Source organism: Macaca mulatta, chromosome 1 (assembly GCF_049350105.2).
Source record: "Macaca mulatta isolate MMU2019108-1 chromosome 1, T2T-MMU8v2.0, whole genome shotgun sequence".
NCBI classification, from domain to species: domain Eukaryota; kingdom Metazoa; phylum Chordata; class Mammalia; order Primates; family Cercopithecidae; genus Macaca; species Macaca mulatta.
This window is the reverse complement of record NC_133406.1, coordinates 185,730,450-185,753,603: the sequence shown is the minus strand read 5'-3', so window position 1 is coordinate 185,753,603 and position 23,154 is coordinate 185,730,450. Positions and strand designations below refer to the sequence as shown.

General features: G+C 46.7%; 1 protein-coding gene across 7 annotated transcripts in view; it reads right to left on the bottom strand.

Moving 5' to 3' along the window:
• The window catches only part of DHCR24 (24-dehydrocholesterol reductase), a 36,694-nt gene extending 13,952 nt beyond the window's left edge, over positions 1-22,742 (bottom strand). For 4 of the 7 annotated variants that reach the window (XR_013401730.1, XR_013401733.1, XR_013401734.1 and 1 more), the window contains exons 1-6: positions 22,434-22,742; positions 19,147-19,302; positions 11,449-11,554; positions 10,601-10,719; positions 6,915-7,178; positions 1,089-1,232 (exon numbers count right to left, since the gene is read on the bottom strand). Coding sequence is in view for 4 of the 7 variants with exons in the window: in XM_015140341.3 (XP_014995827.3) it covers positions 1,089-1,232; positions 6,915-7,178; positions 10,601-10,719; positions 11,449-11,554; positions 19,147-19,302; positions 22,434-22,667 (1,023 nt within the window). In the remaining 3 variants the exon portion in view is untranslated. Of the gene's footprint in view, positions 1-1,088; positions 1,233-6,914; positions 7,179-10,600; positions 10,720-11,448; positions 11,555-19,146; positions 19,303-22,162; positions 22,403-22,433 lie in introns of those variants that run through there. The other 3 variants (XM_077955960.1, XM_077955955.1, XM_077955959.1) reach the window with 3 other exon arrangements.
• Positions 22,743-23,154: the final 412 nt, after the last annotated feature.

Genomic DNA, 23,154 nt, shown 5'->3' with positions numbered 1-23,154 from the left:
ACTCCTAGTTCTAAATCCCAAAGAACTGAAAACAGGTATTCAAACAAAGACATGCACATGAAGGTTTGTAGCAGCACTGTTCACAGTAGCCAAAAGGTTGAAACAACCCACATGTCCGTCAACAGATGAGTCACAAAACAAAATGTGGTTTCTCATAATGAACTACTATCCCACCATAAAAAGAAATGAAATATTGATACATGAAAACATTATGCTATGTAAAAGAAGCCAGTCACAAAAGGCACACACTGTATCATTCCATACATGTGAAATATCCAGAATAAGTAAATCTATAGAGACAGAAGATGAATTGGTGGTTGCCACAGGCTGGGGAAAGGGGAGAGAATAGGGAGTGGCTGCTTAATAGGTATAGGGTTTCCTTTTCGGAGATGAAAATGTTTGGAACTACACAGAGGTAGTGGTTGCACAACACTGAATGTACTAAATTACCCTGAACTGTCCATTTTCTAATGGCTAATTTTCTGTTAGCCCAGCTCAAGCCCTGGGCTCTGGCTGTCCCTCTGCCTGTGAACAGAGTTCCAGAGTTCTCCCCAGAGTTGTTCCTGGCCTGCCCTCCCTATGTTCAGGTCCCTGCTCACAAAGTCGTCTCCTGAGGGGCTCTTCCTGACCTTCCGCCACTTAAAGTGTCATTACTCCTCATCCACCCACCCATCTACACATGCAATAGCAAATTCTCACTCACCTTTCACAGCCAGGCTCGGCTGTTACCTCAAGCCCTAGGCAGAACTAGCCACTTCCTACTCATGTTCCTGCGGCCCTTTACAGTGCAGGGATCTGTCTGCTCACTGTGGCTAGAGGCTCAAAGGCAGAACAGGTTTGTGTTCCCCAAAGTACTGGCCGAGGGACCTACTCCCCAGCACCAAGCAGACGCTTGCTTAAGAGCCTGCTGCTTGAACTGAAGATAGTCGGTTCCTTCAGAAGGAAACAACTGTGAGAAGGTGTTGCAGTTCCTTAGGACAAAGCCACTCTTTACCCTGAAGGGAGAGAGCATGGCTACAGTGTTAACTGTCCGGGCTCCCTGCCCAGCTGGCCCGGAGGAGCCAGGGCTACAGAAACCCAAGCCTCACCTGTAGCTCCCAGAAGATGCTGCGCGTGTGGCGGTGGTAGTAGTGCCTCAAGGGAATGTACTCCAGGCCCTCTCGGTTTGTCTTCAGATAGTTCTCCACGTGCTTAAAGAACCACGGCTTGTAGTAATTGCCAATGCTATTCAGCTGAAATGACAGAGGGCACTGTGATCAGGCTGCAGACAAGCGCCCAGCGCCATCGGGGCGTAACAGCAACACCCGGCTTCTGTTCAGCACTCCTGGCCTTTTCAAAGCTCTTTCATGTCTATTACTGCCTTTGAGACTCTTGAAAGCTGGTGAGGTTAGGCACAGCGGGTATCCTCTAGCAGAGAGAGCAGGAGCTCAAAGAGGTTAAGTGGTGTGTGCCCAGGGCCAAACAGTGAGTCCCAGACAGTCTAGAGAACTCAGCGACCCCAGCCTAGCCTGGTGCAAGTGTTTAACAGAGTTAAACATTTAACTGCCCTGATGCAATGCTCCATGCAGGGGAACTCCCTCCCTCCCTCCCTCCCTTCCCATCCTCCCCCCCTTCCCACCCTCCCCGAGGCCAGGGAAGCACCAACTCTAGGCATGGGTCAGCCCCTCAGCGCAACCCAGGGCTCACGGCACTAACTGGTCATGGCACTTTCCCTGCTGTCCCTGGACCAAGCTCCATAGTTCTCTGGGCACAGCAGCCATCATCGTCTGGAGGATGCTCACATGAATAAGGCTCACACCTCTCTGGCCCTGGGGGCTCCCACACCCAAATCTTCTGTTGAGCTAGTGTCTCCTTCAGCCCTAAATGGTCACGACTCAATGTGCTGTGTGCCTTGGGATGGCTGAGCTTCTCCTGGCCTCAGCTTTCTCATCCATAAATGAATTCTGGCAGAGATGCTCTCAGGGGGAGGCAGGGGGGATCCTGGAAAAGCACAAGCTTCAGGGTGGGCAGCTGGGGACACACCCAGTTCCCCAGCAGCTGTGTGGCCTCAGGCAGGTCACCTCTGAGCCTGTTTCTTCACATGTAACATGACAATAAAAACACATATTTGTGCGAGTTCTTTGCCTATTAGACATTACATACACATGACTTTATAAAAATGGAACCATCTTATATGCATTATTTGCCAATTTGCTTTTTCCACTTACAACACACTTGGCAGAGCCTGGGCAGGTTACTTAGCATCTCTGCAAGACTAAAAAAGATGATGTAGAAAGTGTGAAGCATGGTGCCTCGCCCACAGGTGGCTGGAGTATCAGTCCCCAGCCATCCCCTTGCTGACCTGCTCTACCCTAGAGCCAGGAAACACTTTGCCCTGGATCTCTGGCCTCCAGCACTTGCAGCTTATCTGTGTGCCACCCGCTTGTGCAGGCCCACCCTGCTGGTAAGGCCACCCTGCTGGTGAGGTCACTCTGCAGGGAGGAAACTGGGGCTAAAAAGCCTCTTTGCCCAAATTAGTTTTGGTGTGGACGGTATGGGGCAGGGCAAAAAACACTCACGCGTGGCCGGGCGCGGTGGCTCAAGACTGTAATCCCAGCACTTTGGGAGGCCGAGGCGGGCGGATCACAAGGTCAGGAGATCGAGACCACAGTGAAACCCCGTCTCTACTAAAAATACAAAAAATTGGCCAGGCGCGGTGGCGGGCGCCTGTAGTCCCAGCTACTCAGGAGGCTGAGGCAGGAGAATGGCGGGAACCCGGGAGGCGGAGCTTGCAGTGAGCCGAGATCGCGCCACTGCACTCCAGCCTGGGCAACAGCGTGAGACTCCGTCTCAAAAAAAAAAAAAAAAAAAAAAAACACTCACGCTGGCCTCTGCATGCTAATGTGAACAGGGGAACCCAACAGGAAACAGAGCAACCTGATCTAACCCCAGGGGAGGCGTGGCATATACCTGGCAGTGGCACCAGCTGCATAATGAAAGTGAGACTTAGGGCCACCTGGATACAGGTGCTCCTGGTGCTCACTGATGCATCAGGAGCCATGCAGAGAAGCCCAGGATATGGGAAAGAACTCAGATAGTCTGTCTCTTCCAGGCACACACCAGCTGAGGAGGCCAAGTGGCTGCACAAGCTCCAGTCCACCCCAGCCCTTGACTGCAAGCCACTTCCTATCTCTGGGCCTCCCCTGTGAAATGGGGGCAGGCTGCTTCTCACAGGATTGCAGCAAGCTTTACACTGGGCAGTGTCTGCAGAGGGCCCATCACAGGGCCTGGCACACAGGGACAATTCCTGAATGCTTAGAAACAGAAATGTTTGGAAGCAATGCTCCTAAAATGAAATGCCCAGACGTCTAATGGCATCCACCGCTCTGCCCAGCCCTGTTCCCATCGGGTATCAGGGTCTTGCTCACTGGGGCACTTGGCAAATATCCTTCTGCTGCTGATTCTGGGAGGGCCTTTGGGTAAGGCTCTTTGTGCCTCACAGTCTTCTTCTTGGGAAATAAGGGAATCATATCAGGCCTCTAAATATTTTAAAAGCTGTGCAAACCCCTCTGCCAAATCATAATCTTAGGTGGCATCTAATACCTCAAATGGATGACAGCAGAGCCACCTTGGGTACAGTGGGGGCGGTGACTCCCCTTGGTCCCATCCCTCAGCTTTCCTACCCCTGAGAGCCTCAAGGGAACACCTCAGAGCAGTCGGAAAGCTCTGGTCTAGATGTCCTTGCTAGGTGACTTGGTGCTAGGTGACACACACTGTTTGGGCTTTGGCCTCAGTCAGGCAGATCCAGGGGCCCGGGAGGGCCAGAGCACTTCAGCTCAATGTCCGGTATTGCCACCGCTGTTCCAGGACCTCCAGCACTTACCGGAGTATCCCACAGGAAGCAATGTTTGCATAGTGCTAAAGTCTGCAGGCTGATATGTCAGGGAACCAACATGGAACCAGGAGTCAGAGGCTGGAATTTAAATCTGTTCTGTGCTAGCTGTGTGTCCTCAGAGAAGTCTCTTTCCCTTTCTGGGCCTCATTTCCTTATTTGTAGAGAGGATTGTACCAGATGATTTTACAGCCCTTCACAATTTTAAAATGTTTTAAGTATGTATATAGGTATAGGTTGAGTCTTAAGGGATGCCTATCCTTTGATCTGCGATTTTACGTTAAGACATTACTCAAACTACAGACAAAAGATGTTCATTGCTCCATTAATTAAAATAACAAAAAAATTGGAAGCAACTTAAATTTCCAACTATGGGCAGCAATAGGGCATTCGTTTCCTCAATGCAATGTTCTGTAGATGGACATTAACAATGACAGTTACGAAGGCAATTTACAACATGGGGAAATGCTTATCACAACAAACAAGAAAAAGACCAGGTGCAGTGGCTCACGCCTGTAATCCCAGCACTTTTGGAGGCCAAGGCAGGTGGATCACCTGAGCTCAGAAGTTTAAGACCAACCTGGGCAACATGGCGGAACCCCGTCTCTACTAAAAATACCAAAATTAGCCGGGTACAGTGGCATGCACCTGTAGCCTCATCTACTTGGGAGGCTAAGACAGAACTGCTTGAGCCTGGGAGGTGGAGGTTGTAGTGAGCCAAGATCGCACCATTGCAGTCCAGTCTGGGTGACAGAGCGAGACCTTGTCTCAAAACAAAACAAAAACCAAGAAACAAGAAAAGACAAATGTGAACAAGTGATCAAAGCTGAAGACAAACAAACTGCAAAATGCTGCAAAGAGAGGCTCACTCTCATAAGTGATCCAAGAACTGCAAAATAAAACGAGATACTATTTTTAACCCTATCAGATTGGCAAAAATGAAAGAGAGATCCTATTTAGTGTTGGCAAGAATGTAGGGAAAAAGGTGTTCTCACACACCATTGCTGCAAGTAGGCATAAATACAGCTCTTCTCGAGGGCTGTTTGGTCATATCTATTAATATTTAATGTGCTCAAACCTTTGTGTAACAAATTCCATTTCTCTGACTCAATCCTACACAAATATTTGTACAGAAGGACAGGATAAATGTAAGAGAGTCTTAAATCTTAAATGCAATCTTATTTGCTTATAGCAAAACAGTTTATGCAACATAAATGTCAGTAAGGGCTAAATTAGGCCAATTATTTACATGCAAAAGTAGGATATTACACAATGAAATGAAGACATGCACACATACACACACACACACACACACACACACACAGAGAGAGAGAGAAATAGGTCTTGGCTAGGTGTGGTGGCTCACACCTGTAATCCCAGTACTTTGGGAGGCTGAGGTGGGAAGACTGCTTGAGGCCAGGAGTTCAAGACTAGCCTTGGTGACACAGCAAGACCCCATCCCTACAAAAACCTTTTAAAAATTAAAAAATTAACCAGGCCGGGCACAGTGGCTCGCACCTGTAATCCCAGCACTTGGCTTGGGAGGCCAAGGCAGGGAGATCACCTGAGGTCAAGAGTTTGAGACCAGCCTGGCCAACACAGTGAACTCCATTTCTACTAAAAATACAAAAATTAAGCAGGTGTGGTGGTGCAAGCCTGTAATCCCAGTGACTCAGGAGGCTGAGGCACGAGAATCATGTGAACCTAGGAGGCAGATGTTGCAGTGAGCTGAGATCACATGCTGTACTCCAGCCTGGGCGACAGAGCGAGACTCCATCTCAAAAAAAAAAAAAAAAAAAAATTAACTGGACATGGTGGCACACACCTGTAGTCCTAGCTACTTAGGAGGCTAAAGCGGGAGGATTGCTTGAGCCCTGGAGTTCAAGGCTACAGTGAGCTGTGATCGTACCACTGTACTCCAGCCCAGGCTACAGAGACCCTGTCTCAAAAAAAAAAAATAAAATAAAATAAAATAAATAAACAAATATAAATAAATAGGTCTCAAAGAATGCACATAAAACTGTTATACATAAGTGGTTACATGCTGGTGTAAAGAGATGCACTTTAACTTTTTCTTTATATATTTCAGCATTGTTATATGATTTTAAAACTTTAAAAAAATCCACACACAGAAAGAGGAAATAAATACAGTTGTCTCTCAGTATCCATGGGGTATTTGTTCCAGGATCCCCCAAAATCCATGAATGCTCAAGTCCCTTATATAAAATGATTTAATATTTGCATATAACCCTACGCACATGCTCCTGTATACTTTAAATCATCTCTAGATTTCTTATAATACCTAATACAATGTAAATGCTATGTAACCGTTAAGGAATAATGACAAGAAAAAAAAAGTCTATCCATGTTCAGTTCAGATGAAACCACTCATTGGGAACGCTTTCAATCTGCAGTTGGTTGAATCCACTGATGTGGAACCCACAGACACAGGGGCCAACTGTACACCAAACACATTAGCAACACTGGCTTTGGGTCATGTTTACAGATAGAGTCTTTTCTTTTCTTTTCTTTTTACTTGTTTGTCCTTCCAAGTCTCTTACAATAAGCACAAATCCTTTCTAAATGGAGAAAAAACTGCTAATAAAAATCACATGGTATACGTGGAAGGAATGTCAACCTAGATTCCAAGGCATCAAATCAATTACTCGAATCTTGTGGAAGTTTACATTACCTCTTTTAAGTGTTGGGATTACAGGTGTGAGCCACCGTGCCCAGCCTACAATACCTCTTAAAGACACAGTTTCCTCATCTATAAAATGGGGTTTGCTATAAGGACCAAAGATTACATCCACTAAGAGACAAGCACATCCCAGGCAGGTGGTAAGGGCGGAGTAGATGAAAGCTTCCATCACTGTCTAAGACATCTATGACAATAGATCCTGTTACCTGTACCCCAGGTGGGTTGACCCAGGCAGCAGCCTTGAAGAGGTGGCTGCCAGGGTCAGGATGGGGGAACGGGCTCAGTCCCACCACACTCATGCCTCCCTAGTCTTGGTCTGCAGCAACTGACACCCTGGCTTACCTTGCTGGGCTCTACTTCATCTGTCATGACCCCTGTCATAATGACGGCCTCATCCAGGGAGTAGAGCAGCCCTTCCACGAAGTGGTTCTCCTGCCGCTGGGACTCGTGGGTGAACTTGGCACAGATAGCCTCCAAGCCCTGCACTGGCTCGAACCGCAGCTTGACGTACTTCTTGGCAGGGATGATGCGGATCTCGGCGGCCACCAGGAAACCCAGCGTCCCACAGGACCAGGGTACAGCATAGAACAGGTCTGAGTTTTCAGACTATGAGACAGAATTGATGTGTTGAGAGCTGGAACCTTGGGCCCCACATTATGGCATGCAGTCAGTGGGGGGAGCAAAGCCTGGGAGAGTCCCTATTCTCTCACTATCTTGTGTAAACCCAAACAATGAGCTTCACAAACTGTGCTTGCTGGGCTTTAGTTTTCTCTCTGCAGCTTCGACATGACATGGAGCCTAATACTGCCCTCTGTCTCAGGGACCCTCACTGAGAAAGCATCCTCCTCCTCCCATCTAGGCACAGCCCCTGACCCACAGGCTATTCAGGAAAAAGCTGGGACTGGCACTGCTGCCCAATGACCCACAATGGCAGGGGCATTGCCCAAGGGCAGAGGTCCAAGGCCAGGCCTTGACACCCTTAGTGGGTGTCAGGCAATGTAGCTGGGGAACGTTAAAATGCCTCCCTTCTGAACCATAACTACAATTTACAAGGCCTTTCCCAGTCCATTGGCTTGTGGGATCCACCCCTGACAGAGTCCAGGGAGAGTGCTGGCACCCCCTTAAGGAAACTGAGTCTCTGAGAGCTGCCATGACTCACCGAAGTCTTCCCAGAAAAGTCCGCTGCAGCAATGCCAGGGCTCAGGCAAGACCACCTAACTCCCCAGCCAGCGTTTTTCCTACAACACCTCATCTGCTTCCATAAATCAATGTCCAACCTCATCATTTTATTGTTTTGACATATGTCTTGGACACAGACAACTGACATTTCCGTGGCCATTCTAACTGGGATTCTTTAGTTCTAATAAATCTCTTTTGCAAAAGTCCAGCCTTGTCTTGCCTTTACTAAGAGGACAGCCCTGTGCAGTCTCCACGAAACCTGAATGCTCTTGGTGGCCGGCACAGGGAATGCGGCAGGGCAGGAGAGCTGGAGCAAGGAGGTTCTGCAGCAGGCTGGCAGAAGCCTCGGGAGCAGCAGCACTAGGCTCCCCGATTCCCCCTTGGGCCCGCAGCTAATCACATTCCCCTGGCCATGGCAGTGACAATGACATACTTGCTGCATGCTCAGCTCTATGCAAGGAGCTTCCCATACAGGACCTACTTATTCCTCTCGACCACGTATTTGTCAGTGAGGAACCTGGGTCTCAGAGAAGGGAAGGAATTCACAAATGTCTGTCTCCTTTCTCTGCCGATAATAAATAGGTCAAAAGACAGGGCTCCCGCAAGCATTCAGGAAAGTAGAATGAATTGATGTGAATCTTGCTAGGGGTATCTCTCACCCAAGACCAGTGCTGCCAAGCTGGGAGTCTTTCCCTGGGCCCTCTTCTGTGAAGTGAAGGAGTCTGGTGGCTCCCTGAAATACCTACTTCAACAGGACCGACTGTCCCTCCCATTCCAGGGGCCCCTCACACCTGCCAGGACAGATCCAAGGTTATTTAAAGTGTCAATCCTATCTCACCCCTTAGGTAAAACACTTTAAATGTTTGAATCCCAGTTTGGGTGGTAGAACTGTCTTTTATTTTTCTAAAACAACTCTCTAATCACTTTTAGTTACCTGATCACATGCTGCATAAAGATGTTTCAGTCAACAATGGGCCGCAGATACATAAGATTATAATGGAGCTGAAAAAGTCCTGTTGCCTAGTGGTATCACGGCTATCGCAGCTGTCCTAATGTCATACTCATGTGTTTATGGTAACACTGGTGTAAGCAAACCTACTGTACTGCCAGTTGTATAAAAGTATAGCACATATAATTATATACACTACATAATAGTTGATAATGATAAATGACTCTGTCATTGGTTTATGTATTCACTACACTATATTTTTAATTGTTATTTAGAGTGTACTCTTTCTGCTTATTAAAAAAAAGTTAACTGTAAACAGCATCAGGCAGGTCCTTCAGGAGGTATTCCAGAAGAAGGCATTGTAGTCAGAAGAGATGACAGCTCCATGTGTGTTATTGCCCCTGAACAATTTCCAGTGGGATGAGATGCGGAAGTGGAAGCGTTATTGATAATCTAAACTCTGTGTAGGCCTAAACTAACATGTGTTTATGTCTTGACTTTTTTTCTTTGAGACAGGGTCTCGCTCTGCCACCCAGGCCAGAGCGCAGTGGCGTAATCACGGCTCACTGCAATCTCTGCCTCCCAGGCTCAAGTGATCTTCCTGCCTCAGCCTCCAGAGTAGCTGGAAATACAGGAACACACCACCATGCCCAGCTAATTTTTGTATTATTTGTAGAGACAGGGTTTTGCCATGTTGCCCAGGCTGGTCTCAAACTCCTAAGCTCAAGCAGTCCACCTGCCTTGGCCTCCCAAAGTGCCAGTATTACAGGAGTGAACCACTGCACCCAGCCTTGTGTCTAAGTTTTTAACAAAAAAAGCTTAACAAGTTAAAAAAAAAAGTTTAAATAGAAAAAAGCTTATAGAATAAATATACAAAGAAAGAAACTATTTTTGTACACCTGTACAATGTGTTTGCATTTTAAGCTAAGTGTTACTACAAGAGTGTAAAGTTTTTAAAAAAGTTTATAAAGTAAAAACGTTATAGTAAGCTAACAGTAATTTTCTTATTGACGAAAGCAAATTTCAAAAAATACATTTAGGGTAGTCTAAGTGTACAGTTTATAAAGTCTAAAGTGGTGTACAGTAATGTCCCAGGCCTTCACATTCACTCACCACTCACTCAGACTCACCCAGAGCAACTTCCAGTCCTGCAAGCTCCACGCATGGTAAGTACACTATATAGGTGTACCATTCATCTTTTACACGGTATTTTTACTGTACCTTTTCTAAGTGTAGGTGTGTTCAGACACATAAATACCATTGTATTACAGCTGCCTACAGTATTGAGCGCAGTACCACGCTGTGGAGGTCTGTAGCCAAGGAGCAGCAGGCTATCCCACGTAGCCTAGGTGTGAAGTAGGCTATCCCACCTAGGTTTATGTAAGTACACTCTTATGTTTGCACAATCACAAAATTGCCTATAACTTGTTTCTCATAACATATCCCTACTGTTATGTGACACATGACTATACCTCACAGTGTTAAGACACACCGCTTTGATGTCAAGGCCTGACTTCCTCCAGAAAGGCAGGATGGCATAATGAATGGCTAAGGGGAGGGACCTGGGAGCCTGATTACTGGGGTCTGAGTCCCAGCTGTGTGACTATAGCAAATGTATTAATCTCTCTGAGCTTTAGTTTCCTATCTATAAAATAGGGATAATAATGGTACCTCCCTCATTAGGTTGTTGAAGGATTACACGCATGCCTTAATATATACATAAAGCATTTATAACATTGCCCAAGCTCATATAAGGGGTATACAAATTTTTGTTATGGATACAGACCCAGACTGAACAGGTATTTGAAATGAAGCACACCTAGAAGAGCCACCTCCCTGACCTCAGGATCCTTAATGCCCAGAGCAGGCTGGCATGGACGTCTCCCATTGCTGAACTCACCGGAGTGCATCGCACAAAGCTGCCATCAGCCAGGACCAGCTCATAGGCAGTGCAGATGTGTTGGAACAGGCCGTACTTGTGGGACGATGACTCGATGCCTGTGCCCATGATCAAGCCCCCTGCAGAGACATCACACAAAGTGTCAGTAGGGAGAGCTGCGGGCACAGGTTTGGGGGTGGGTTGGAGCTGGGGGACCTCCTAGCTTGAGGGAGGCATGGTAGGCTAGAAGAAATGGGGCTGTTGACTTAGGGGAGATTTCCCACCTGTCAATCTAGAGAGCAGGAGAGGGAAGGAGGAGCTTAGATGGGAGCATGAGGGCATCCTTAGAGGAAGGGGGTGGCGAGCAGACCTTGTCAAGGGTACTCAAACCTCACCTCTGGCCAGACTCAACCTAGAAATCTTCTGCATTCATCTTGAGACAGACTTTAATGAAAAGGGAGGTTGAAGGGGTAACAGGAAGCCCTGTCCCATGGGAATAGTTAAAAGAACTGAAGGTGTTTTCCCTAAAGAAGAAGACGCTTTGGGGGCTATGAATCCTATGGGAGGAGAAGAGAGACTAGATTTTTTCTGTGTGTTCCATGGGGTGGAATTGGAGCAACGGGAACAAGTCACAGGGAAGCAGATTCAAACCAGAAATTAAAAGTGCCTTCTGATAACCTGAGCTGCTCAGAAATGGAACAGCAGGCAGTGAACACCCTGTCATTGGAGCAGGCAAGTAAGAGACAGAATGACTTCTGTCACAGATGGAATAGCAGCGATTCCAGGACTAGATGGAGGGTGGCCAAGGCCCATCAGCTCCGGTCCTAGGACCGTGTGTCTCTTCTTGCCCATTAATATAGGGTCCTCACCCACTGTGAGGTCATCAAGCTCAGGCAACACGGGGAGAGTCCAGCCAATGGAAGTCAGCAGGGCAGTCACCTGGCCCATGGTCACCAAGGGCTCCACACGGACAATCTGTTGACACAAGGAAAGAAACCCTGGGTCAAAAGGAGGCTGCCAGGCCCAAGGGGAGCTCCTACACACAGAAGGTGTCATCTCAAACCTCTCAAACCTTCGCAAATACTCACTGCAGGGATTCCTATACAGTCTTTACAGGCTCTTTCTAGAACATTGTCTTTAATTACAGGGAATGTGATTTCTGGCTCTCGGTTAGCTAGTGTTTAACCTTGCTCTTCAAGTATCTTTATACTAAATATTTGATTTATCCTTTTCTAAATTGCAGGAGAAATACTCATTCACTTAGAAGATACAGCAAAAGTGAAGAAGAAAACAAAAATCACCCATCCTGGCCGGGCGTGGTGGCTCATATCTGTAATCCCAGCCCTTTGGGAGGCCAAGGCGGGTGGATCATCTGAGGTCAGGAGTTTGAGACCAGCCTGGCCCACTTGGTGAAACCGTTTCTATTAAAAATACAAAAATTAGGCGTGGTAGCGGGTGCCTGTAGTCCCAGCTACTTGGGAGGCTGATGCAGGAGAATCGCTTGAACCCTGGAGGTGGAGGTTGCAGTGAGCCGAGATCTTGCCACTGCACTGCAGCCTGGGTGACAGAGGGAGACTCCGTCTCAAAAAAAAAAAAAAAAAAAAAAAAAATCACCCATCCTAGTTCTTCAGAGTTACTAATATTAATAACAGAGTGTATTTACTTTTTTTTTTCCCCACACATACTATATTGGTACTGTGAACCCCAAATATCAGAGACAGGTCTCAGTTAATTTAGAAAGTTTATTTTGCCAAGGTTGAGGATGTGCGCCCATGACACAGCCTCAGTAAGTCCTGACAACATGTCCCCAAGGAGGCTGGGGCACAGTTTGATCTTATACATTTTAGGGAGACAGGAGACACCAATCAATATATGTAAGAAGTATATTGGTTCTGTCCAGGAAGGCGGGGACAACTTGAAGCAGGGAGAGGGCTTGCGGTCACACGTAGGTAGCAGACAAATGGCCGCATTCTTTTCAGTTTCAGATAAGCCTTTCCAATGGAGCTAATCAGAATGTGCATCTTATCTCAGTGAGCAGAGGGAAGACTTTGAATAGAATGCAAAGCAGGTTTGTCCTGAGCAGTTCCCAGCTTGACTTTTCCCTTATTTTAGTAATTTGGGGGCGCCAAGATTTTCCTTTCACACTATTTTGTATGTTTTAACACAACACACACAAAAAGCATATCTCATTTTCTGTCTTGCCTTTTTAAAATGTAACACTATACTATGTCCATCATCTGTTATCATTACACATTCTTGGAACACGTGATTTTTTAATGTATACATCCTCTGGACTTCTACTTCTAGCCGAAGTGGAACAACAGGAACCAGATTTACCCTGCTGCCTGAAAAAAAAACCTGACAAAATATATGAAATAAGAGTTTTCAATGTAGTGGACATAAACAATGAAAGTGAGTGATCCCTCAGAGAGAGGAAACAAACAAGGCGAGCTCTGAGGCGGGAGGATTGCTTGAGGCCAGGGGTTCGAGACCAGCCAGGACAACACTGCGAGACCTAACAATAAAAAATAAAAAATAAAAAATTATTTTAAAAAACGGTGAGCTCTAGGGATGGCCCATCTAACTGCCTGGAGTTAGGCAGTGCAGGGAGAGAAACCCAGGTGGAGCCCAGTGGACTTTCTAAGAGTTAAAAAGATGGAGGTGAGGCTGGGCATGGTGGCTCACGCCTGTAATCCCAGCACTTCGGGAGACCGAGGTGGGTGGATCACCTGAGGTCAGGAGTTCAAGACCAGCCGGACAACATGGCAAAAACCCGCCTCTGCTAAAAATACAAAAAATTAGTTGGGCATGGTGGCAGGCATCTGTAATCCCAGCTACTCAGGAGGCTGAGGCAAGAAAATCACTTGAACCCATGGAGGTTGCAGTGAGCCAAGACTGCACCACTGCACTCCAACCTGGATGACAGAGCGAGACTCTGTCTCAAAAAAAAAAAAAAAAAAAAAAAAAAAAAGATGGAGATGAGAGTTTCAGAAGACCAAGGTGAATAGAGCGTGCAGGATACAGTACCGGAGAGGAGAGAGTTGCACAGAGAAAAAACTGAAGAAATGGAAAAGGCGTCCTTGGGAATTCAACTGAGTACTAATCGGTAAATACACGTGAGGCTGTTACCTGAGGCTGAAGCCAGGTAAAAAACTGCCAGAAAAGACAACAGGTAATAGACTAGGTGTGGTGGCTCATGCCTATAATCCCAGCACTTTGGAAGGCCAAGGCGGATGGATCGCCTGAGGTTAGTCAGGAGTTTGAGACCAGCCTGGCCAACATGATGAAACCCCACCTCTACTAAAAAAAATACAAAAAATTAGTTGGGCATGGTGGTGGGTACCTGTAATCCCAGTTACTCAGGAAGCTGAGGCAGGAGAATCACTTGAACCTGGGAGGCGGAGGTTGCAGTGAGCCGAGATTGCACCACTGCACTCTAGCCTAGGCACCAAGAGTGAAACTCCGTCTCAAAAAAAAAAAAACAAAAAAAAGATAACAGGTAATAGTACCAGGGGATCAGACAGGGCAGGAGATAGTGTCTGTTCCCACAAGCCAGACTGGTAACCTGATGATTCACAGGGCACTGTGTAGAGTACTCAAAATAATCTTGCCTCATAATTAACTCGAGATTAAATACTGCCCTGGCCCCATCTAAAAAATCAAGACCCAGTGGGATCAAACTATTTCCAAGTAACATAGCTGCCTCCTAGAGCAAAACTCAAAATTTATCGGAATATAAAAACACCCAGCTCCCCAAAAGGTAAAATGTCGAGTATCACAATGTCAGAATCCAACAGAATTTTACCAGGCATACAAAGAGGGAGGAAAATTCAACCCACAATGAGAAAAATCAATCAAGACAACAGACCCAGAACTGACACAGATATTAGAACTAGCGAACAGGAACATCAAAACATTTGTAATAACTATATTCTCTATATTCAAAAATTTAAGTAGAGACATTAAGAATATATTAAAAAGATCCAGCCAGGTGCAGTGCCTCACACCTGTAATCCCAGCACTTTGGGAGGCCAAGGCAGGCAGATCACCTGAGGTCAGGAGTTCGAAATCAGCCTGGCGAATACGGCGAAACCCCGTCTGTACTAAAAATACAAAAAAATTAGCGAGGCATGGTGGTGCGCACTTGTAATCCCAGCTACTCTGGAGGCTGTGACAGGAGAATCACTGGAACCCAGGAGGTGGAGGTTGCAGTGAGCCGAAATCACGCCACTGTACCCAGTCCAACCTGGAGGACAGAGCAAGACTCCGTCTCAAAAAAAAAAAAAAAAAAAAAAAAAAAATCCAAATCAAACTTCTGGAAATGAAAACCACAGTGTCTGAAATGAAAGATACAATGGATGGCACTAACAGGAAATTAGAAATCGCAGAAGAAAAGATTAGTTAACTTAAATACACAGCAACAGAAATCATCCAAAATGAAAGAGAGGAAAAATTTTTTAAATGAACAGTGCCTCAGTGACCTGAGCTGTAGAAGAACTTGAAATGGCCTAATATATAGGCCTAGCAGTCTCTAAACTAGATGAGAAAAAGGAGGAGACAGAAAAATAGATGAAGAAATAATGGTCCCCAAATTTCCTGATTTGATGAAAAATCATGACAAATTCCAAACAAGAATCACGAAAAAAACTATACCAAAGCACGATAGTAAAATTGCTCAAAACTAGTGATAAAAAAATCAACATACTTCTAAATAATCCATGGGTCAAAGCAGACATCAAAAGCGAAATCAGAAAGTATTTTGAACTGAAATAAAAAGAAAAGAAAACATAGAAATTTGTGAGCTGCCTCTAAAACAGTGCTTAGGGGAAAATTTATAGCACTAAACATTTATATTAGAATAAAAAAGGTCTAAGTCAATGACTTAAACTTTAAACTTAAAAAACTAGAAAAAGAGTAAAATTAAACGCAGTGTAAGAAAAGAAAGGAAATAATAAAGAACAAAGCAGAAATCAATGAAATTGAAAATGAAACACACACACACAAAGGGAAAAATCAATGATATCAAAGCTAGTTTTTGAGAAGATCAATAAAATTCAATAGCCTTTAGCCAGACTGTTCAGGAAGAAAAGAGAACAGAAACAAAATACCAATACCAAGAATGAAAGACTTGACATATTGCTACAGATGTCTACAGGAAGTATTGCGAACAACTTTATGTCAATAAATTATACAACTTAGTGAAATGGACAAATACCTTTGAGACATAAACTACCAAAGCTAACCCAAGAAGAAATAAATAAACTGAAGAGCCCAATATCTATTAAAGAAATTGAATTTGTGCTTAAAAACTTGCTCACAAAGAAACCTCCAGGTCCAGAGAGCTTCACTTTAAGGTTTCTATAAAACTTCTAGAAGAAAATATAGAAGAAAGACTTTCTGACATTGGATAGGCAAAGATTTCCAAATAAGACATCAAAAACACAAAGTAGGCCAGGCACGGTAGCTCACACCTGTAATCCCAGCACTTTGGGAAGACAAGGTAGGTGGATCATTTGAGGCCAGGAGTTCGAAACCAGCCTGACCAATGTGGTGAGACCCCCCCTCTATTAAAAATACAAAAATTAGCCAGGTGTGGTGGTGCGCACCTGTAATCCCAGCTACTTGGGAGGCTGAGGAACAATAATTGCTTTAAGCCAGGAGGTGGAGGTTGCCAAGAGCTAAGATAGTACCACTGCACTCCAGCTGGGGCCACAGAGCAAAACTCTGTCTCAAAAAACAAAAATATAAACAAACAAACAAACAAACAAACAAACAAAACCCCCACAATGCATAAAAGAAGAAATTAACAAATTGGGAAAAATTAAAACTTCTGATTTGGCCAGGCGTGGTGGATCACACCTGTAATCCTAGCACTTTGGGAGGTCAAGGCAGGCATATCACCTGAGGTCAGGAGTTCGAGACCAGCCTGGCCAACATGGTGAAACCCTGTCTCTACTACTAAAACTACAAAAAATTAGCTGGGCGTGGTGGCACATGCCTGTAATCCCAGCTACCCAGGAGGCTGAGGCAGGAGAATTACTGGAACCTGGAAGCCGGAGGCTGCAGTGAACCGAGATCGCGCCACTGCACTCCAGCCAGGGCGATGGAGCGAAACTCTGTCTCAAAAAGAAAAAATAAATAAAGCTTCTGGGTTTTAAAAAGATAAGCCGTAGACTGCAAGAAAATACCTGCAAATCATGAATCTAATAAAGAGTGTTGTTTCAGGGTCTAATATCCAGCATCGATAAGGAACTTAAACTTACAAGAACAAAACATCCCCATTAAAAAGTGAACAAAGGACATGAACAGACACTTTTCAAAAGACAAGCATGTGGCCAAGAAGCATATGAAAAAAACCTCAACATTACTGATAATTAAAGAAATGCAAATCAAAACCATAATGAAATACCATCTCACACAGTCAGAATAGCTATTATTAAAAAGTCAAAAAATAACAGACGCTGGAGAAGTTGCAGAGAAAAAGCAACATTTATACACTGTTGGTGGGCGTGTAAATTAGTTCAACCATGTGGAAGACAGTGTGGTGATTCCTTAAAGACCAAAAAACCGAAGTAGCATTCAACCTAGCAATCTCATTACTGAGTATATACCCAAAGGAATATAAACCATTCTATCATAAAGACACATGCATATGTATGTTTACTGCAGCACAATTCACAATAGCAAAGACATGGAATCAACTTAAATGCCCATCAGTGGTAGACTAGATAAAGAAAATGTGGTACGTATACCATGGAATACTATGCAGCCATGCTCCTTTGCAAGAACATGGATGGAGCTGGAAGCCATTATCCTTAGCAAACTAACGCAGGAACAGGAAACCAAATACCGCATGTTCTCACTTATAAGTGGGAGCTAAATGATGAGAACACATGGACACATACAGGGGAACAACAGACACTGAGGCCTATCAGAGGGTGGAGGGAGGGAGAAGGGAGAGGATCAGGAAAAATAACTAATAGGTACTAGGCTTAGTACCTGGGTGATGAAATAATCTGTACAACAAACCCCAGGACACACGTTTACCTATATAACAAAGCTGCACAGGTACCACTGAACTTAAAAGTTAAAAAAAAAAAAAAAGTTTCCTGAATATATAAGAAAACAACCTGATTTTTTAAAAATTGGCAAAAGCTTTGATCAGGCCTCACTGAAGAAGATACACAAATAGCAAACACACACATGAAAAGATCATTAGTCACTAGGGAAATGTGCAATGAAAATCTACTACACATCTATTAGAATGGTTAAAATTAAGACTAACCATACCAAGTTTATTACAGTGTGGAACAAGAACGACACTCACACTGCTGGTGGAAATGTAAAATGCTACAATCACTTTGGAAAAAAAATTTGGCAGTTCCTTAAAAAGTTAAATGTACACCCACCACATGATTTAGCCATTCCACTCCTAGATATTTGCCCAAGAGAAAGGAAAGCATATGCCCATACAAAGACTGTTCACAAATGTTCCAATTTAGTTGTAATTGCCCCAAACTGGAGCCAACCAACATGTCCATCAGTAGGTGAATGGATAAACCAACTACAATACGTCCACACAATATGTGTGGGAATATGACTCAGCAGTGAAAGAGAATGTACTATTGACACACGCTTCAACATGGATGAATCTCCAAATAAAGATATTCAGTGAAAGAAGCTAGACAAACAAAAAGCACCATATGATTCCATTTATATAAACTCTAGAATCAAACTAATTTATAGTGGCAGAAAGGTCATTGTTTGCCTAAGGCTGTGGGGGGCGGGTCGGGGAAGAGGTAGGGCTAGGGGCTAGAGGAAGGGATTACCAAGGAGCATGAGGAAATTTTGGGGTGTGATGGGTATGTCTGTTGTCTTGATTGTGGTAATAGTGTCACCACACTTTAAATCCATCAATAAAGCTGTTAAAAAAATGGCATAGAGAGATTAAGTAACTTGGCCAAGGTCTCACAATAATAACAAAATGCCATCAAGTAGACATACCATATTTAATGACTCCCCTATTATTGGATATTGTGTTGCTGTCAATTAGAAATAATACTGTGATATAATTGCTCTGTGTTGGGTATCTTTAATTATATTGAAGTCTATTTCCTTTTTTCCTTAAGCCAGGTTTCGAGAAGTAAAATTACTAGATGGGCCAAAGAGTATGTACATTTCAAAGGCTATTAACCAAGAGGGTCTCCAGGAAGCTTGTAACTAGACCCACGCCTCTCAGTCACTTCTGTAGCCCATTTTTTACTACCACACTTCCTTATCAGGAAGGGGTAAGTAGATTCCTTTTTGCCTCTCATTTTTGCTCATGAATTCCCCAGTCCTGACTTCCTGTGGAAACACAAAGGGTTCCCCGGAGCTATTATGACCCATCACTCCTCTGGTGGCTGTGAGGCTTAAGGACAGCAATGGCAGGGAGTATCTTCTATGACTGTGGGCATTGGTCCTGTCCACTCTGGGATGCCCTTGGCTACAATCATTTCCCTATGAGTCATTTGCACCAGGGGCAGAGCCCCACCTACTCCCAGAGCCCGGAAAAGTGCTACTCTCACCTGTTTCTTGGTGTCCACTTCCAGAATGTCCATCAGGTTGATCATGATGTTTTTGTGCGTCTTCTTGTACTTCCCGACACGTAGTGAGACAGTGAGCCAGCCAGGGCGCCCCGTGCACATGAAGGTCTTGCTGCCCTGCTCCTTCCATTCCCGCACCTGCAACCACAGGACAGAGGGTGAGCTGGCCCCACCGGGGATCCCCCGAGCAGCCTGCAGCCCTGCTTTCATCGAGAGGGAGCTGGGAATGATGCCTCCATCAGGCACTGGAGAAACAGAACGATGAAAAGACCTGCTGGCCCTACCCTCTGGCCCCTCCCTGGCCAGCAGGGCTAACAGAAAAGCCAACATATTGCTACAGCATAAGGCAGAATGATGAAAGAGCTAGAATAGAGGATCAAAGTGTTCTGAAAACATTAACTCTAGCTGGGAAGTTCAGAAAAGGTTTTGTAATGGTAATAATAGCAAGTATAAAAATGATGACCATTTACTGGGTATTCCCAACATACTAGGCATCTCCTTGCACACTGTCTTGTATAATTCCTACAACAGTCCCAGGAAGTTAGGATGACATCCTTTTTTTGAGGATGAGGAAACTCAAAAGCAAAAGAACTTGTCCAAAGTCACACAATTGGTAAATGGCAGAGCTGAGATTCATAGCCAGGACTGTTTGACTTCAGGACAGGAAGGATAGATGGGGCTGTGGTAACAGTTCACAGGGTAATAGCTAACATGTATGGAGGCTTATCACATGCCAAGGCCTGTTTAAACATTTGTATATGTTAACTCATGCATCACTTTGAGGGGGAGAGGAGGAGCAGGGAAGGACCACCAAGCCAATGGAAGGAAGAGGTTTTACAAAACCTCTAAGGTAAGTGACCAGAGCACAAAACACAGAACAAATGGCCCATGGATGACAAGCCCACCAGAAACGCAGGATGAAGTATTTCTTTTCTGCCGAGATAGACAAGTGCAGGTAGGTGGATATTTGTCGTTTTGACCTGTGACCATCCATTTCCTCTTCATCCACTTCAAAAATCCCCATCTTCCTTTGGTCCAAGTGAGATTGATTCTACTCCCCTGCCCCAGGAGGTGGGTATGTGACTGAGGTCTGATTCTATCCTTCTGGCCAAAGAGACAGGTTAAGGGATGGGTCTATGACCCAAGTCAAGCCAATGAGACCAGTTCCAGGACAGCCACTCTCTCTTTACTGGGGTTGCTAAGCTGGTTGGATATGAGCCAGAAACTGTTGGGGCCTCTGCAAGGAGAGAGGCTCCAGAGAATGAAGTCAACCTAGAAAAGCAGGGCCAACAGATGGCAGAGGGATGGACAGATGGAGATGGGGGACAGAGGATCCTGGATCCAGCCATGCCTGATCCAGTTGTACTCCCAGACTTTTCAGGACCTGAGCCAATAAAATCCCTTTTTGCTCAAGTCAGTTTGAATTGAGTTTCTTTCACTTGCAACCAAAAGTCTGGTCAAATACTGGTCAGGTCTCCTGGAGAAGGCTGCATTGGAGCTGGCCAGGCAAACAGCTCAACATGGGGAAGGACTATCCTTTGATCAGAGGCCAGGGAGCCAGTAGGTGGCAGGTATTAAGGAAGAGATTCCTGTGATTTGGGGGAAAAGGGATGATAGGTGGGATTCCATGACCAACCAGGTTTTGTCCCTGCCTGAATCTGCAGCCATGGAGTTTGATACAAGCCCAGAGATGGGAGGGAGTGATTAGGGGTGCTGCATTTAAGCTGGAGGCCAAAGAGAGAGCCCAGAAAAAAGGGCAACTGGGTCAGACAGCTATTACAAGCCAGGTGTGAGGCAACTAAACCAGACCTACAGGGGGGAAGGGAAAGCCTGGGAAAGAAGAAATGTCAGAGTTCAGGCTCTGAAATCAAGCTAACCCAGGTTCCAGCCCCATTTACTGAGTACTCTTCCTGAGCACATGGCTCACACTCTGAAACTCAATTTTCCCTGTTTGCAAAATAGGCACAAGATCTACCAGGGTTGCTGTGAGGATGGCAATGGCACATGGCAGATCTGGGGTAGAGGCTAGTCCAGCTGGGCCCCTGTCTTTCTGCTCACAGTGAACCTTGTGGCTTAGCTGAGATTAATAAGCACTCGCTAGGCTGTATTGAGCCAGGTCCTACGGGCCACAGGCGAGTCACATAAGTCCCTGATTTCTAGGAGCTCACAGTCTGACAGGGGAGACAAGCAGGTAAATGGAGAATTTGAACTCGAGAAAACAGCTAGGAAGCAGGGTGCAGGTGGGGAGGGAGGACAGGCAGAGGCTCTGGAGCCATGACTGTGACCAGCAAAATCCAGAGCTACAGGGCAAAGTACTTCCAGACACTGGGTTCTCCCACCAGGCCCCAGGTCTTATGCCTCATGGGAACGTCTCTCCGCATCCATCTTCACGCTCTTGCCTACAGCACCCAGCGCGGAGCAAGCAGAATATGGAGGCTGCTACACCTACGGAAGAGTGTCAGCAGGAAACAGAAGCTCTGCAACCTGATGCCAGCAAGAGAGGAGCATAAGGAGAAGCAGAGGGAGTCAAGAAACTGCCCAGGTCCCTGGATGCAGAAGAGGCTCCACTATGAGCCACAGCAGGTCACAGGCTCCGTGGGTGCCTGAGGAACTGAGAGATGGACCGACTGCCTTTGTCAAGGAGTGAGACCTCCGTCACCAGAGGCTGTGCGGCTCTTCCCTCCCGCTTCTTGGCTGGGTTCTACCTTCTTGCTTTAGTCTTCTATCCTAAACCCAATCAAAAGCGTCTTGCTGCTACAAAATAAAGTCCAAACTCGGCCTTGGCATCAAGGCCTCTCTCCAGCCTAGCACCAAACGGACTTTCCGACGTTCTCCCGCTTGCGCCCTGCACTTTTAGGCTTCCCAGCCTTTGCTCACACCAGTCCCTCCACCTACACACCTTCCCCCAATCATTTCCCATACTTCCCAATCTCTAGACCCAGCTCCACCTCCCGGAAGCCCTTCCTTCTCTGAAATGTTTGGGCCAGGTGAGAGTTACCTGAGTGCTGCGCACCTCCCCCTCTTTCCCTTCTTCATCTCCCTCCAGGTACCCGCATATGCCCTGCATACAGTGGGCACTTTGCCTGTTCTGCTCACCCGACCCCATCACATTTTTGTTTCGTTCCAACCCCTCTCCAACGCCAGCTCCCCACCCCCCCGGGAAGTCCAGGCCGCCCCCGCACCGCAGCTCCTGTCACCACCTCGCGTCCCGCTATCCCCGCGCACGCCGCCCCCAGCCCTGAGTCCCGGCCGCACCCGGCGCCGCTCACCTGCTTCTGGATGTCCCGCACGCGCTGCTCGTGCAGGCGCGGCGCGCTGCTGAGCTTGAACACCACCCAGGCGCGCACGTAGTAGTAGATATCGAAGATGAGCGACAGCGGCAGGAGGAAGAGGCACACGAACACCCAGCGCTGGTGGATGAGCACGAACTCCAGCCCCTTCACGCGCACCCACAGCAGGAATAGCAGCGCGCACACGGCCAGCGACACGGCGGGCTCCATCATGCGGCGCCGCGGGGGGAGGGCTGCGGGCTCGCGCCTCCTGTCACTGCCTTCAGCTCCGCGCCTGGCCCGCTCTGCGCCCGCCGCCTGCCGCCAGGGGAGCCCGGGATCGCCCGCCGCCTCGCGATTGGCTCGGGTCGCCGAGGTCCGGTGGGCCGAGACCCGGGCGGCGACCAATGGCGAGCCGCGCCGGGGATCGGACCAGGAACCCGCAGCTTTCATTGGCTGCAGGAGTCGGGCAGCTCCACCCTTTTCTCCCCGCCGCCGCGCGAGGCGGGGGGGGTGGCAGGGACTGGGTGCCGGTGGGGTCCGCAGCGGATACCGGGGGCGGGCGTCTGGCGCTCAGGGCCTCCGGCCCTCGGGGCTGCAGGGCCGCCTCCTCCAAACGCGCCTTAAGCGGTTTTGCAGTGGCTTTCCGCCCGAGGGCTGGGAGGCGCCCCGGCCCTGAGTCAGTCACCCTTTGGCCGGGCAGGCGGTTCCCGGGCGCGGA